Genomic DNA, 16,116 nt, shown 5'->3' on the forward strand with positions numbered 1-16,116 from the left:
CTGGTGTTGAGTTTGCAGGCGACTTCCTGTCATTAGGTTAGTCTCCAGCGCTCACACTTTGGAGAGCACTGGAAGTGGTGATCAGCTGACTTGCAGGCAGGGTCCTTCCTAGCCCCCCTCTCCTCCAGCCCAAATCCATTCATTCTCACACGATCTGACAGCATGGTAATGAAACAGTGGCAGATGCTCGCGTGCCCTGACAATGCTCCCGACGCATGCCGAGACCCCCAAACACCCCCACATGGGAGCGATGCTGAATATCTGCACAGAGCAGTGTAAATGACCGGGATTGGTTGTTCCCGACACAACGGCTGTTCTGGTGCAGATTATCCGAGCGTGTCACTGATCTTCATTCCATCAAGTCTTAGTCCAACTTTCTTCACGTCTAAATTGGGGGAAAATCCCGACAGCTGAATAGAAGCAGAGGAAGCCCGAGTATCACCCCACGTCTCCCAGCTTCCACCCTTAACCCCCCCTGCACCACTCATTCTATGGGAATGAGTGGGGGTGGGCTTGCTCCACCTGCTCCGCAGCCTTTGTCATGGGGATCTCCTGCTTCATTTTAATGACAAAGGTGCTGCCCCCTCTTTTCACTCATGTTATGGTCCCTGAGGGCAAAGTCTCTGCATCCACCCCATCACACAGCCTGCTGCACATGAGCTGCCCAGGACCCTCTAGCAGCCACCCAACCCCCGTCTATATTATATTATATTATATTATATTATATTATATTATAAAGATGACTGAACCTGTCCATCGCATTTAAATATAAGTGCTGCAGAGTTTGTTGGTTGAGGCTTGGTTGAAAGTTTCTGGGTTAGATGGGACCCTGGTGCTTGTTTCACTGAGTGTTCTGCGTCTGAACCTGGAACTAAACACAGTTCAGGCCATCGATGCAGTCTCAGCGGCTCACAGCATCGCTGCATGAAAACTAAATTAGTGCTTAGAGCTTCTAAGATGTGTCTGTTGACAATCAGCATCTGCAAACCGAATACTACATGGGTGTTGGGTCGGTCAGTGTGTGTGTGTGTGTGTGAGCTGGTGTCCATGTGTTTGCTCAGAGGCAGATGGCAGTGCAGAGCCTGTTCCCACGGGTCGCTCACAGGAATGTCAGATTGCGATGAAGTCCGTCACAGATCCAGCCTCGGACAGACTGCAGTGCTAATGTGGCTCCGGTGCGCAGAAGTGTGAGCAGCTCATTACTGTGTGAATAATCAAATGGACCAAATCTGTACTGTGGGCTTTGCGACACTGTGGGGTGTGGAGGTGTTTCTGTGGTGTCACCTCAGAACGAAAAGACACACTTATCTTGGTGTTTTCCTTCACTCACACAGCAGCCATGACATCAAGATAAAGTCCGTGTAGCAGACCACTGCCCGTCATTACTGAGCTCTGATAATAATCTGGCACCATCATAGCTGGGAACGCTCTGCTCTCAACTGGTCTGAGCTCAGCTCGTTGTCACCAGGCACTCTGAATGGATGCTAATTGTAGGCTGGGCTGCTTGAGGCTCGGCTCAGGATGGAGATCAGGGGAGCTGCAGATTCTGCCTCCACTGAACTCTGCAGCAACAAGAGGAGGTGGGGCTTTGTCAAGGGACACCTGTGGGGTCAGCTGGGGGGTCAGCACACTTTCAGTGATTGTGAGAATGCATTCTGAAAAGATTAGACACACAGACTGAGAGACGGACTGTCGTGTTCAGACAAACAGACTTTAGTGCTCAGTCACGTGACTACAGTGGCTAATGTGCATCCATGATACTTTGTAACTGATCAGTGTGAGACTGTCTCTCTCTCTCTCTCTCTCACACACACACACACACACACACACACACACACACACACACACACACACACGGTGTGTTACTGCATTATAAGGACAGATTCGTAACTTTACTGTGCCCTGTCCTTATAATGATGATCTATAATGTGATCTAACGCAGCCGTGGTAAACACACTGGGTGTAACTGCTCGGCGTGTTGGCTCGTTGTTGTCCTCAAAGCCATAAGTTGGTGTTTTAGCCGCACGCGACAAAAGAGGTGGCATGCGCTGTCAATACAAGCGCGACCGTCAGTGTGCGACTGTGTTAACGGAGGCTGAGCCGAATGGATCGCGCTCCGGCCCATTGTTGTGACACACTTCTGCGGTGGGGGGAGCGGGACCCTCCCCCCGACCCGCACTCCTGTTGCTTAAAGGAGGCCATTCTGATTTAGGAGGAGGGAGGAGTGTTTGTGTGGAAAAGAGACGGGGCGGGCGCAGAGAGGGGCGCGAGAAGAAAGACTAGCGCGCGCACACATTGACTCTCTCTCTCTCTCTCTCTCTCTCTCTCTCTCTCTCAGTCACACAGAGTGGGAGGGAGCTTCCTCAGCCACAGACACACACACTCAGAGCATATGTGGAAGTGTGACAGAGCGGTCTGCGAGGAGAGAGGCGCAGTTTGTGTGTGTTCGTCTCCCACGAAACGACTTTCTTTATTTCTTCATCTCTCTTTGTGTCTCGTGCAGTTTTCCCAGGACGAACATGTCGCACTAAGGACACTCGTGTTCTCCACTGCGTGATCTCCCCTCTGTGGAAGTCATCCCTCGGTGTGAGCGCAGAAGATGGGGGCAAAAAGGAGGCAAAGAAAAGCGACCGTTTGGTCCTCGGCTCCACTCCAGCTCGCGCTGCTGCTCGCGCTCGTGCACGGCGCCAGCGGGAAGACTCTGAAATACAAAGTTTACGAGGAGCAGAAAGTGGGCACAGTCATCGCGCGGCTGAAGGAGGACGTGTCCGCGGTTCTGCCAAAGTTACCCAGCTCCCTGAGCTTTCGCTTCCGCGTGATGCAGCTGGGCGGCACGCCGCTGCTGGCCGTGCGCGAGGACGACGGACAGATCAGCATCGGCACCAGGATCGACCGCGAGAAGCTCTGCGAGAAAAACTCCAACTGCTCCATTGAATTTGACGTGGTCACGCTGCCCACGGAGTACCTGCAGCTGTTCCACGTAGAAGTGGAAGTCCTGGACATCAACGACAACTCTCCGCACTTTGCTCGCGCCATCGTCCCCATTGAGATCTCCGAGAGCGCGTCAGTGGGGACGCGCATCCCGCTGGACGGCGCTGTGGATGCGGACGTAGGGGAGAACTCTCTGCACACGTACTCACTCACAGCCAACAACTTTTTTAAAATCGACGTGAGGACCCGGACAGACGGGGCCAAGTACGCAGAGCTGGTGGTGATGAGAGAACTGGACCGGGAGGTGCAGGCCAGTTACCAGTTGCAGCTAACGGCCTCGGATAACGGGGTGCCCCCCAAGTCTGGCTCCACTCTGCTCAAGATCAGTATTTCGGATTCCAACGACAACAGCCCGGCCTTTCACGAACAGGCTTATGCAATCAATCTGCTAGAAAACTCTCCCCTTGGGACTCTGATTATTGATTTAAACGCCACGGATCCTGACGAGGGCACTAATGGGAAAATAGTTTACTCTTTCAGCAGTCATGTCTCACCAAAGATCCTGGAGACCTTTAAGATCCACCCTGAAAACGGCCACATTACTCTGATTAAAAAGGTGGACTATGAAACCGGTGCTTCCTACGAGCTGGATGTTCAGGCTCAGGACTTGGGCCCTAATTCCATTCCTGGACTTTGCAAAATCGTGGTCAAAGTTGTGGATGTCAACGACAATAAACCAGAGATAAACATTAACCTGATGACACCTGGCAAAGAGGAGGTGGCCTACATTTCAGAGGGGGCCCCTGTGGACACGTTCATAGCTCTGGTGCGTGTTGATGACATTGATGGAGGGCTCAACGGGGAGGTGGTGTGCAGGCTGCACGGCCATGGCCACTTCAGGCTCCAGAAGACCCACGAGAAGAACTATATGATTCTCACTAATGTCTCACTGGACCGTGAGAAGAGGTCAGAGTACAGTTTGACGGTCATAGCTGAGGACAGGGGCTCCCCCAGCCTTTCCACCATCAAACACTTTACCGTCCAGGTTCTGGATGAAAATGACAATCCTCCGTGTTTTGAGAAGAGCCGCTACGAGGTCTTTAAGTCAGAGAACAACTCTCCTGGAGCCTACCTGATGACAGTGGTGGCCTCAGATCCAGATCTGGGCACCAACGGTCAGGTCACTTACACCATCATAGACACGGTGGTACAAGACAGCCCCATTTCCACCTACGTCACCATCGACCCCTCTAATGGTGCCATCTATGCACTGCGCAGCTTTGACCATGAGGATGTCAGCCGGATCGCCTTCACTGTTCAGGCACGTGATGGGGGAAACCCCGTGCAGTCGGCCAATGCCTCCATCCATCTGACTGTTTTGGATGAAAATGACAACCCGCCCATCATTCACTCCCCCTCACTCCGGAATCATACCGCTGAGCTTCCCGTGTGGAAGTATGCATCCCCGGGTCAGCTGATCACCGCCCTTAAAGTCACAGACCGTGATGCTGGTGCCAACGGAGAGGTGAGCTGCACCATCATCGGTGGCAATGAGGATGGGCTGTTTGTGATGGATGCCCGGCGCTGTGAGCTCAGAACCAATGCCAGTCTGGAGCAGGCTCCGCGGGACATAATGGAGATCAGGGTGGAAGTGCAGGACAGAGGCATCAGCCCGCTGTCCACAGGAGCCCTCCTCAGGCTCTCTGTGCAGGAGAACATGGACATTCTCCCCTCTCTGTATCCTACCGGCTCCACCCAGGCCTCACTGGATCTCTCCCTCATTGTCATCATTTCTCTGGGTGCAGTCTGTGCTCTGCTGCTCATCGTGATGCTGATGTTTGCGACGGCCCGCTGCAGCCGTGAGAAGAAAGACCCCAGACACAACTACAACTGTCGCGTGGCGGAGAACAGCTACCAGAACCACCCTAAGAAGCCCGCCAGGCAAATCCACAAGGCAGACATCACCCTGGTCCCGACCGTCAATGGAACTTTACCTGTGCGTGCACACCCGCGCTCCCCCTCCCCTTCCCCTACACCTGAGAGAGGCACGCTGGGGAGCAGGCAGAGCCATCATAGCCGCCAGTCACTGAACAGCCTCGTCACCATCTCCTCCAATCATGTGCAAGAGAACTTTGCTCTGGAGCTGGCCCACGCCACTCCTCCTGTAGAGGTGAGAGGTTTACTCATTTTCTTTAAATGTCCATGGGATTGATGTAAACCTGATTTACATGTAATACTTTGAAGTATTTATACTTACAGTACCTTTTCATTTGAAGCCGTGCACGTGGTTTGTCATGTACCGGGGTTACCTCCCGTGTTCTGTTCAGCTGTACGTGTCGTGTTTTTGTTGACCATCACAAAGTCATGCACTCCCTCAGCCCCCCCCCCCCCCCCCCCCCCCCCAACATTGTCTTGTGGCCTTGCTTGTTGACTCCATTCATTTCCCCCTCTTCATTTTCCCTTTTATTTTGTCTTTTTTCCTTTCTTTTTGTTTTTTTTCTTGGCTTTGTAGCAAGTCTCACAGCTTCTGTCCATGCTTCATCAGGGCCAGTACCAGCCACGGCCAAGCTTCAGAGGCAACAAATACACCAGAAGCTACAGGTAACACATGCGTGAACGATGCTTTGTGTGCTGGCACACCTAGGCACACATGAGGAAGAGCCCTCTGAGCTCCTCCTTATGTCACAGTGCAACATTTCCACTGTTCTCAGCTCTGTTCTGGTCCAGTCGATTTTGGAGTTAAACTATATGCTCAATAACTTCACATCTGCATAATTTTATGTTAAAACCCTTCTGCAGAGCACTCTCAGTGAACCTTATTATTCATCAGTGTGGTGTCTTCATAAGCATGCTAATATTATTGGCAGTAATTCATGTATCAAATCTGCTTCTGGCTTTTTGCAGATATGCCCTGAATGAGATGGATAAGTTCAGTCTGAAGGACAGCGGACGGGGAGACAGTGAGGCCGGGGACAGCGACTACGAGCCCGGCAGGGAGTCCCCCATGGACAGGCTCCTCGGTGAGGGCTTTACTGAGATATATGCCCCTGATGGCCAGCACAGAGCACATGCAGGTACATCACAGTGCACTGCCCTCGGTAGATATGAAGCCAAGCTTCAGTCTTTATTTTGCTCAGCTTTATCCACCACTCTGATATTGTTCTTATAATAATTATACGTAGAATTGCTAAGAACTGTATCCATTAAACATGCAGATTCTTGGTTTGCTGATCTAACAGCTACAGGGATATTTATATTTTTGGTGATTTATCAGGTAATGGTGACAAGTGTTCCTGGAGGTTCACGCCAACAGCTCTAAACACAAACACTTTCAGCTTCTTTTCATATGAGATGATAAAATGTAGCAAATTATGGTAGCTGGCAGTCTGTGGCCTGCATGTTTGGTCGATTTATTTATTCAAATGAATTAAAGCAATACATCAATTTGGGAAATTCATTAGAGCATATGAGTCATCATTCACTGATGTTTCCATGGGTCACAAACTCTTTGAACGTGGCTCAAACTGGGCAACACCAGAGCTGCTTAACCTTTGCTTAGCAACCCCACCTAGAGGTCATCTGATGAGAACTGTGCTACACCCTCAATTCATTCTCTATACCACCGATACTAATAACATGCCATGTACTATACCAGTCCAGCCCTCGATGGTTGATGCTTTCTGGTTCCACTGACCACCGCCTAATTTCTCTCAACAAATCACATCATTTTTACTAAAATTTAATTAGCCAAGACCTGATTTGTGATTTAAGTGCTCATTTTCTTTCCTTTTAGGTCGTAAAGATATTAACCCTATTAAAGAGGTTTTCAAGTCAATTTTAAAAGAACGCTTGAGTTTCTCATACGTCACTGTAGTCATTTGTAGTCATGGTGTTCTCTGTGGACCACAGCTGAGAGGAACTGCCTGATGATTAAACAGACAGAGCTTCATATGAAAAACTGTGGAGCACATCGTCTTTGTCCGAGTCTCCTTTAACCTCAAGTCAAACTTTACTGTGCTGGTTTGCATATTATGGGATTTTTGACTTTGCCCCCATTCTTTAGAGTGGAGTCGGAGGTCCTTTAGATCATCCTTAAAAACTAAAATGAATTTTCCACTTTACCAAGACATGAGTCTATTTGTGGGATGCTGGGAATACTGTGGCCTATAGACAGCTGTAATAGGGCCGGGATCCTTACTGATTTCTATCACTGATTCAGTTTAGGCTCAGACAGTCAGATATTATAATTCTGATCATTTATCAGTACATGTCCATATCTTTATCTTTCATGTCAGAGCTCGTTTTGGAGAAAGAAAAAACAATAAAAAAAAACTGAAACTAAAAAAATAAGCTGCACATGTATTGACTTTGAAGGACTGTGAGTGACACTGTCATGAGGTTGTTGAGCCGTCATGTTGCTGGGCGGTCCCTCCTCTCTACAGCTGAGTTAACGAGGAAGAATGAGCACTTTGTAGTGACCATACTGACTGTGAAGTATTCTGCATGCTGGCATCACATGTGTGACAGGTTTGCATGCTAGTTGAGCAGGGTACACTCCGTCACATCCTGTAAAACTTTCACCGTGTCTTGGCTAACATCATACAGGCTGCAAGCTTCTGCAGCATCTTTTATCACGCCATCCCTCTTCTCCCAGAGCTGCTGCTTCTTCCCGGCCAGCTTCCCACACAGCCATCACTTAATACCACATTTGAGCTACATCCCAATTAAAGTCGATTCAGACGGGCAGACAATCTCATCACTAACGCCTCCTCCTTCCCTCCCACCCCTTCTTTACAGCTTTGTAGAGGAGCTCCGCTCGTTAGGCGCTCTGCTTTTTCCCACCTTCAAACCTTCATTTCCAGCCATCCAAACCAAAGCTCTTATCTTGCTCTGATGAAACGGAGGCATTTAATTGCCACAAGGCGCAGAGTTGCTATGCAATCGGCTCAGAGTTGCGCTCATGATTAAACCCTGAAGAGCACAGTTACATCTCTAGGCTCACCTTTCTCCTTATGGATGCTTAGGCCACCTCCCACTCCCGGTCCACTGCAGCATAAAGTCAGCTCTCTGTTATTATGACTCAGTGTGGAAGCCTTAACCCCCGCCCCCTTGGATGTAACACAGAGCTTTGTTTCTTGCTTGTCTAGATGGAGAAGACAGGTTCTCTGTTTTTCACAGCTAATACACAGCTGTAGTACAGAGCCATCAGTAAAGCAGTACTTGCACATTTTACTCAATATTCACCTTTATTTAACACTTGTACTGCCTTTAAGCTCTTGTACATGAGTAACCCTGCTGGCTTACTTCTAATAGACCTCTGTGTAGCGCTGCTGATCAGCCTGATCACGTCTTTATATTTAGCACGAATACTGAGTAAACAGTGTCATTACATACAGGCAGGGAGACCTATTCAGGCACATGTAACAGTAATAGATTACTCCTCCAGGTTTAGATATCAGCCTGGGGACGTTCCTCAGGGGCCGATGACTGGAACTTTGTCTTAAATACGAAGGCATTAGTACAACGCAGTGTTTTCAAAGCTTGACTGGATGTCTCCTTTCCACTCTGACTCTTCTCCTTTGGTCTGTGCCTGCTTCACACAAAGCCAGAGTGCTCCTGTAAATCGTAGGCGTCAGTCCGATCACCGACGTTCACTGATCGTGCGTCCTCCTCTTAGCAGGAATAGAAGCTGAATTGGTTTACTGATCAAATCCAGTCTCTGAAGTAAACACACAGCGAACCATGTTGTCCTCAGTCCTCTCTGAAAAGTAAATCCCAGTTAGTCAGGAGGCTCTCATTTAACCTCCCAGGACCTGCGTCCACATATGTGGACATCACATTTTAGGTTGTCTAGACCAAAATACTAAATTTTGCTCTACAAGAGCCTGATATCCAGTTAAAAGGACATTATACTGCCATGGTTCTGTTGAAATTTAAAACGAATGTCCTCATATGTGAATCTCATTTTTGTCAAAAACAAAATCAGGTAAAAAAATTCTTTATTTTTACATTCATCAGCCCAAATAGCAAAGAGGAATTAAACGTGCATGGCATGAAAGCGTTTGGGTCTTAGGAGGTTAATGTTTGTTTGACGTGGATTTTTGTTCCTTTTCTGTTTTCACACACCAGTCGCTCGGGTTAAATCTTTCATTTTTAGCCTTTCATCAGCGAGGTAGCCAATCTGCTTCTGCCCCCGCACTGTTTTCATCCTTCCACTGCACCCAAATGCACTTTTCATCCGCTCTAAGATGTATTATAAATGTTCCTTTCATGTTAATGAGGGGATAATGAAGTCCCTCAACAGCGTCACTGAAAAGCACCGCAGTCCTTTAATGAAGGCTTTAAGTTGGCATATTTGATTTGTCTAATTTATTCTTCAGAGATTTTCTATTTGAAGATTTAATATTGAAAAGAGTGACTTGAAAGGGAAAAATGCAGGGCTTTTAAAGGAGGAGTTATTTTGAATGGGTAATAGGCATTGATCGGCCCGGCTGAATCGTCTCTCTGTGGTGAAGTCGTTGGACGTGTTAAGGTTCAAAATTGAGGAAGGAGAGTACAAACCACCCATGGTCCAGAAGCTCTTGGTCAAACAATGATTTTAATGACTACACACGTGTGGGAAGACACTCTGTACGTAGACAGCAAGTGGTCTTCGACTTACTAAAGCACAAACAATTATTTTATAACATCAGGGCTTGATTTACTGACGCCCCTTCATGCGTCACAGACAGGATATATACATACGTCAATATCAAAACAACCATGACTTTTAACACAGAAGATCATCTTCTATTTTCATGGCCGATTCCTCCGGTCAACCTTTCAATTCCTCTTTCTTGCCGAGAAGACAAGGACGGTTCCTCTTTTACCGAGACATGACTAATCTCTCTCTCCTCTAAATAAATCTAACTCATGTGTGTGTGTGTGTGTCACGACCTCACATGCTCTCTGTGTCACCTCTTCACCTACTAACTGTCTGTGTCTCGTCCTCAAATGCTCTTTCTCAATTCACCTGTTGCACTTCTGACCTTTTACCAGACCAGAGGCTCACTGAGACTATATGTATGTCTTCTACTAAATAAATGTTTTAATCAAGAACCCCTACTAAAAGCTTAATACAAGAATATGAACATATAAAAGATATTAAAATGAACTGTTGTGTAAGCATGTACTGCAATTCCTTCTATGTTCTAGTTTTCCCTCAGCATGGATCATCTAGACACTCTCACTAGGTGAAGCTTTAGACCATTAATGAACCTGAACATCAACTCAAATAAGCACAGATATGCAATATGTATAAAATAGTTATAACTGCACCTGGAATACAAAGTTAATTTAATACCTGTATGCATAAAACCTTAAAGCCTTCTTAAAGCTATCTGTTACATTGTTAAAGCAATGATCATACTGCAGATTATATTATTAATGCAATGGTAATAATGATGATTATTTAACAATAGCAGTAAAATAATTTCCCTGCTCCACAGACGATAGACGGCAGAGCTCCTGCAAAGAGCCTCTCAGACTAATTAGGGCAGATTTCCAGAGACAGCCAAGCATGAAAAGAAAGAAACACCTGAGGACGGGCAGGCAAATGTTAGCTGGATGGAGACTTCTTCATTTCTGCCTGTTTACAGTATAAAATATGGACATACACAGGACATTATGGGATGCTTTTGAAAGTAGTTTGAAGTCATTTTTTCCTATTATGTTTGAAATTGTAAATATCACCAGTAGGCCCGTAGATATGCACTTATTTTCTTGTGCATTGTGTATATTCATACAGTCATGTGGAAGAGAATGTTTCTACAAGAATCTATGACCTCATTTATGGCAGCGGTCCCAAACCCCCGGGCCGTGGACCGGTACCGGGCCGTGAGTCGTTTGGTGTTAATTCAATAGCAGGTAGAGCCATCCTTAGTAGCAAGTCAGTTTGATTTACATAGCATCAAATGACAACAACAGTCACTTCAAAGCACTTTATCTCATAATGTAAAGACCCGACAATAATCCTGAGAAACCCACCTGTGAGCAAACATGAAGGCCACACCTGTTCAGTCTTCTAATAGATGGTAGCTTAACACACGGCTAAGTGGTTTAGACGGTGGTCACATTCGCTGATGATCAGTTTGATGAACAGTGAAAGAGAGAGGCTCTCCCACCAGTTCTGTGGAGAACCTTTTCAGTGTCCTGAGTGTACTATCAGGATTGAAACAAACCCATGTTCTGTGAGTTTTACTTTCCTGTTTAGGTTTTAGTAAAAGGTTTATCTTTAAATGACTCAAAACACAAGCAGGTTTAGTTTTGTATAGAGTGACCATATGGCTGCAGCTCACTCATGATTACTCATGCTTCTGTCTTCTCTGCAGCCATGAGGCTTTGCACAGACGAGTGCCGCGTTCTAGGTCACTCTGATCAGTGTTGGATGCCACCCCTGGCCTCCCCAGCCTCCTCTGACTACCGCAGCAATCTCTACATCCCCGGGGAAGAAGCCCGCCAAGCCAGTGACGTGTCTCAAGAAAAGACCCCGCAGCCCTGCACTGATACCGGCTCCGCCCGGAACCAGAGCTTCTCCACCTTTGGCAAGGACCTCGTTGGGGAGGACGGTGAAGACGAAGGGGGAGAAGGTGCCGGCAGCAACGAGGCCGCAGATGAAGACCTGTGTGGGACCACGTCTTTGCTTTCAGAGATGAGCAGCGTGTTTCAGAGGTTAATACCCCAGGGCCTGGACTCATATGTCCAGGTCAGTGAAAACCAGAAGGGGACTAGCCTGAGTGGGATGGGCGTACCGATGACTGGATCTTTAGATCGCAGGAGGGGTCATTTGCCCGGCAAGCCCAGCCCCTCTGTACACCAACAGGGAGTGGCAGCCTGGGCTGCTAACACTCACTTCCAGAACCCAGGTAGCAGCATAGGCCCATCTGGCCACCACCAGGGCGGTAGCTACCACACGCTGAAACCAAGCACCAAGCTCAGCTCACAGAGCAGCAGCCACAAGGGCTCACAGGCGCCCAAAAACAGCCCCCAGAACAAGCCCCACAGCAGCCCTCTGCTTACAGCGCTGGTCAGCCCCACGCTGGTGCAGCCTCCCCCGGTGCCGGTGTCGGCGCCGCTCCCTGGGCCTTCCTCCAAGTGGCTGCCAGCCATGGAGGAGATCCCAGAGAACTACGAGGAGGACGATTTTGACTCGGTGCTCGGTCACCTTCAGGGCAAACGTAGCGATAGCCGGCATGAATTGGTGGACGCCAGTGATTTGGTGGCTGAGATCAACAAACTGTTACAGGATGTTCGGCAGAGCTAGACTTCCTGTTTATTCCCCGCCCCCTCAGTGCAGAATGAAGGTGAGGGTGTGTTGGTGGCAAAAAAGACCGAAAAGGAAATAACAAAGAAAAAAACAAGACCTGCAAGTGTCGTTAAAGTTGTGTTTCAGTTTTAATAATTGTGTTTTGTGAATGCTAAATATCCAAAAAAAAGGTACACAATGTGACTGTATTTATCTTTGTATTTTGAAAATACATTTGTATACTTATATTTATAAAAAATGTATATAATTGTAATCAGAAGTCTATTTTTATATTTTAAATGCATGTTGAGTACACGTTGAATCAAGACTTTGACATGCGATTGACATTCGACATATTTAAATGGCTCTTTTGTATTGTGATTATTTTTTATTTGTCACTATAATATGTATTCATTAATATAATACTGAGTTAATAGACACTTGTGTTTGTGGATTATTGGTGCAGGGGATTGAAAAACAAATAAAATAATGCACAAACCCGACCGAGGTGTCTGGGTCACATTTTCTGTTGCACAGCAGGAATCTTTAGAGCTCCGCTTTCTTCCCAGGAAGATGAGGATGAGCGGAAATGGAACGGCTGCAGTCGACTGGATCAACCAAACATGCTGATAGAAAACAATGAAATCCACTTTACTGTCATTCCTTTCAATATGAGACGTATTTCAGACTAGATTTGATTTGCTGTAAACGTCCTTCTGTCAGGATTATTTATCAGTGCAGATGACGACCCGGGTGATCTGCAAACAACCCTTGTACACAACATATTCATTTTCCTTTACATGACAACACAACCTCTAATATATAGAGTACTGTTCAATAATTTAATCTTACCTGTATTATATTTGAAACAGACTTCTGTGGGGTCCATGTGGATGCTGAGGTCACGTGAGTTGTGTCAAACATTTAGCTGTATTACCACCATCTGCTTGGTTCAAGACTTTGTACACACCACACGTTAGCTACAGCTATAATTCACCCTCCAAATTCTATTTGCAATCCTTTCTTCTTTCATTCTTTAACCAAACAATGCTGACCCATCAATCGAATGGCAGTACAAATCAGCATGCTTAATTGTTTAAATGAATACATTTTTTCTTATCTATGTACAGTCACGCCAAGGTGCTTTATACTGTAAACATCCTACAACCTTAGAGTGACACTTCAGCAATCAAACAACAAGTAGTTGGCAACAGAAGGAAGGAAAAACTCCCTGAGCAGAACCAGACTCTGGGAGGGGTGAACATCTCACCCTGGTTGGGGGTGAGGAGAGGAAGAGAGGACAGACATGCTGTGGAAGAGAGGCAGAGATTATTAATAAATAATAAATTCAGAGAGGTCTGTTAACACATAGTGAGCAAAGAAGAAACATTTGTATGCTGACTTCTACTGATGGTGCCTAAGGGAAGCATGTATAATTTAAACAGAACTGGTCCTAGCACTGAACCCTGTGGAACTCCATAATTAACCTCAGTGTGTGAAGAGGACTCTCCATTTACATGCACAAACTGGAGTCTATTAGATAGATATGATACAAACCACTGCAGTGCAGTACCTGTAATACCTACAGCATGTTCTAATCGCTCTAATAGGATATTATGGTCGACAGTATCGAACGCTGCACTGAGGTCTAGCAGGACAAGCACAGAGATGAGTCCACTGTCAGAGGCCATAAGAAGATCATTTGTAACCTTCACTAAAGCTGTTTCTGTGCTGTGATGAGCTCTGAAACCTGACTGAAACTCTTCAAATAAGCCATTCCTCTGCAGATGATCTGTTAGCTGATTATAGTAGAGAGTAGTTTTTTTTTTTTTGTTTTTTTTTTGCGCCTGTCCCGTTTGGCTCTTTTGCCATCAGAATTGTTGTCTAAAGGCAAAGAAAGATGCCCAACGGATTTACTTTACCAAATTGACCATCCCAGCCTTGCCGTAATGGTCCATTTGATTCACCTTTTATTGTTTATTTTATTTTCACTTACTGAATACGGGACAGACTTGACTGGGGGAAAGAAGGGGAGAAAGAAAGAGGGAAAGAGAAACAGCTGAGAAGAGGGACGGGGGAGAAGGGCAAAATACAAAAACCAACAGAACGGGCAGAGAGAAAAAAATGCATATATCAATCACCTGGATCACCTGCTGAGAAAGAAAAAAGAAAACAAGCAGAAGAGAACAAGAGTAATAGAATAAACAACATCACAATGATATATGGGAATATGACAGTAAATACTAAATATTAAACATTATTGTGCAGCACATAAGATCAACAGAACACAGTGTGCTTTGAGGTAGGAGCCAAAAAGGGTGTAGTTTGTGGGTGTGATCACCCGTGTGTACACCTGTGAGCATGGACGCGCTTGTTTTTAAAAGGTTCCTTCATGTAATGATCTGCTAGAGGGTGTGGGGGGGCCACAGCCCCGTCCTCCAGGGCATGAAGCAGGTATGGAGGAGATCAAAACTCCAGACATCCAGAGGCCCCCAGAACACAAGAGACCAAGGAAGACCAACAGAGGGGCAGCCACGCCACTGTCCCAGAAAGAGCTGAGGAGAGTCCCAGATGAGGGCTCACTCAGCAGCCACGGAGCAGAAGCCAGGGGGGGTTGCAGTGACGCGCCCGTGAGCTCCGCCAGCAGCCAGCCGTGCCTGAGTGACCGAGCCCCAGGCCGAGAGGCCGGGGGCACCCCACCTCCGAAGTGGCCCGAGCGAGCCCCAGGCTCCAGGCCCCGATAAGCGGCCGCCAAGGAGTGAGCCGGTGTGTACCTGGACGCCCATCCCCGGACACAAAGAACCACCAACGCACCGATGTCTGAGGGAGTTACTGAGGGTGTTACCCTTTTGCCTGCAGTGGGGGGAGGCAGACCGCCCCGACTCCACAGCAGCAGGGAGGCCCCACACTCCAGACCGCAGTCGGACGGCCAACTCCTCCTCCTAGCCCCCCCGCTCCAGCAGGTCGCAGAGAATGGGGGTGAGAGAAGACTCCAAGTAGAGAGTAGTTTTATAGCAGCTAAGACCGCTGGGTCTAGAGATGGCTTTATAAGTAACAGTTTAACTGCAGTCTAAAAGGGATGCTGACTTTTTGTCACCCTGGTGCTGACGAGAAACTAGGATTGTTGTTTCATCTGTCCATGCTTTCGTAGTTATAACACGGAGTCCTCTCTGATTGGTTCCCTTCTTTTAACCCTCTCAGGCTCAAATTAAACTTTTTGTTGCTAATGCACAACCAAGTCCTGCAGTGGTAGCCTACTTCTGAGTAAAAAAACCTCATAAAATATGTATCCTCCCACCACAACTCTTCATATTCATGAAGCAGATGTGAGGAAGCAGTTTAAGAGTCTGAATGCTCGAAAAGCTCCCGGCCCAGACGGTGTGTCTCCTGCCACCCTCAGACACTGTGCAAACGAGCTGGCCCCAGTGTTTTCTGGCATTTTCAACTCCTCACTGCAGGCATGCCATGTGCCTGCCTGCTTCAAGTCCTCCACCATAATCCCTGTCCCCAAGAAACCTAGGATCACTGGACTAAATGACTACAGACCCGTGGCTCTGACATCTGTGGTCATGAAGTCATTTGAGCGCCTAGTTCTCTCCCATCTCAAGACCCTCACGGCCCCCCTCCTGGACCCCCTGCAGTTTGCATACAGAGCCAACAGGTCTGTAGATGACGCCATCAACATGGCCCTACACTTCATCCTGCAGCATCTGGACTCCCCAGGAACCTACGCCAGGATCCTGTTTGTGGACTTCAGCTCTGCCTTCAACACCATCCTTCCAGACCATCTCCGAGGCAAGCTTTCCCAGATGAATGTGCCTGATCCCATCTGCCGGTGGATCACTGACTTCCTGACGGACAGGAAGCAGCATGTGAGGCTGGGAAAGAATGTCTCGGACTCC

At 47.4% G+C, this 16,116-nt stretch overlaps 1 protein-coding gene across 3 annotated transcripts; it reads left to right on the top strand.

Annotated features, from left to right (window-relative positions):
- The first annotated feature begins 2,239 nt into the window (after positions 1 to 2,239).
- On the top strand, positions 2,240 to 12,717 carry pcdh18b (protocadherin 18b). 3 transcript variants are annotated; one of them, XM_082504926.1, is made up of 4 exons: positions 2,240 to 5,101; positions 5,444 to 5,532; positions 5,836 to 5,951; positions 11,301 to 12,717. In XM_082504926.1, the coding sequence occupies exons 1-4, from the start codon at positions 2,600 to 2,602 to the stop codon at positions 12,230 to 12,232; spliced, it is 3,639 nt and encodes a 1,212-aa protein (XP_082361052.1). In that variant the 5' UTR covers positions 2,240 to 2,599; the 3' UTR covers positions 12,233 to 12,717. The 3 variants fall into 3 exon arrangements, with proteins under 3 accessions (XP_082361052.1, XP_082361051.1, XP_082361050.1); XM_082504925.1 differs by having other exon boundaries at positions 5,477 to 5,532; positions 5,836 to 6,005; XM_082504924.1 differs by having other exon boundaries at positions 2,241 to 5,101; positions 5,836 to 6,005.
- Positions 12,718 to 16,116: the final 3,399 nt, after the last annotated feature.

This window comes from Aulonocara stuartgranti (genome assembly GCF_965226115.1).
Source record: "Aulonocara stuartgranti genome assembly, chromosome: 2".
NCBI lineage: Eukaryota > Metazoa > Chordata > Actinopteri > Cichliformes > Cichlidae > Aulonocara > Aulonocara stuartgranti.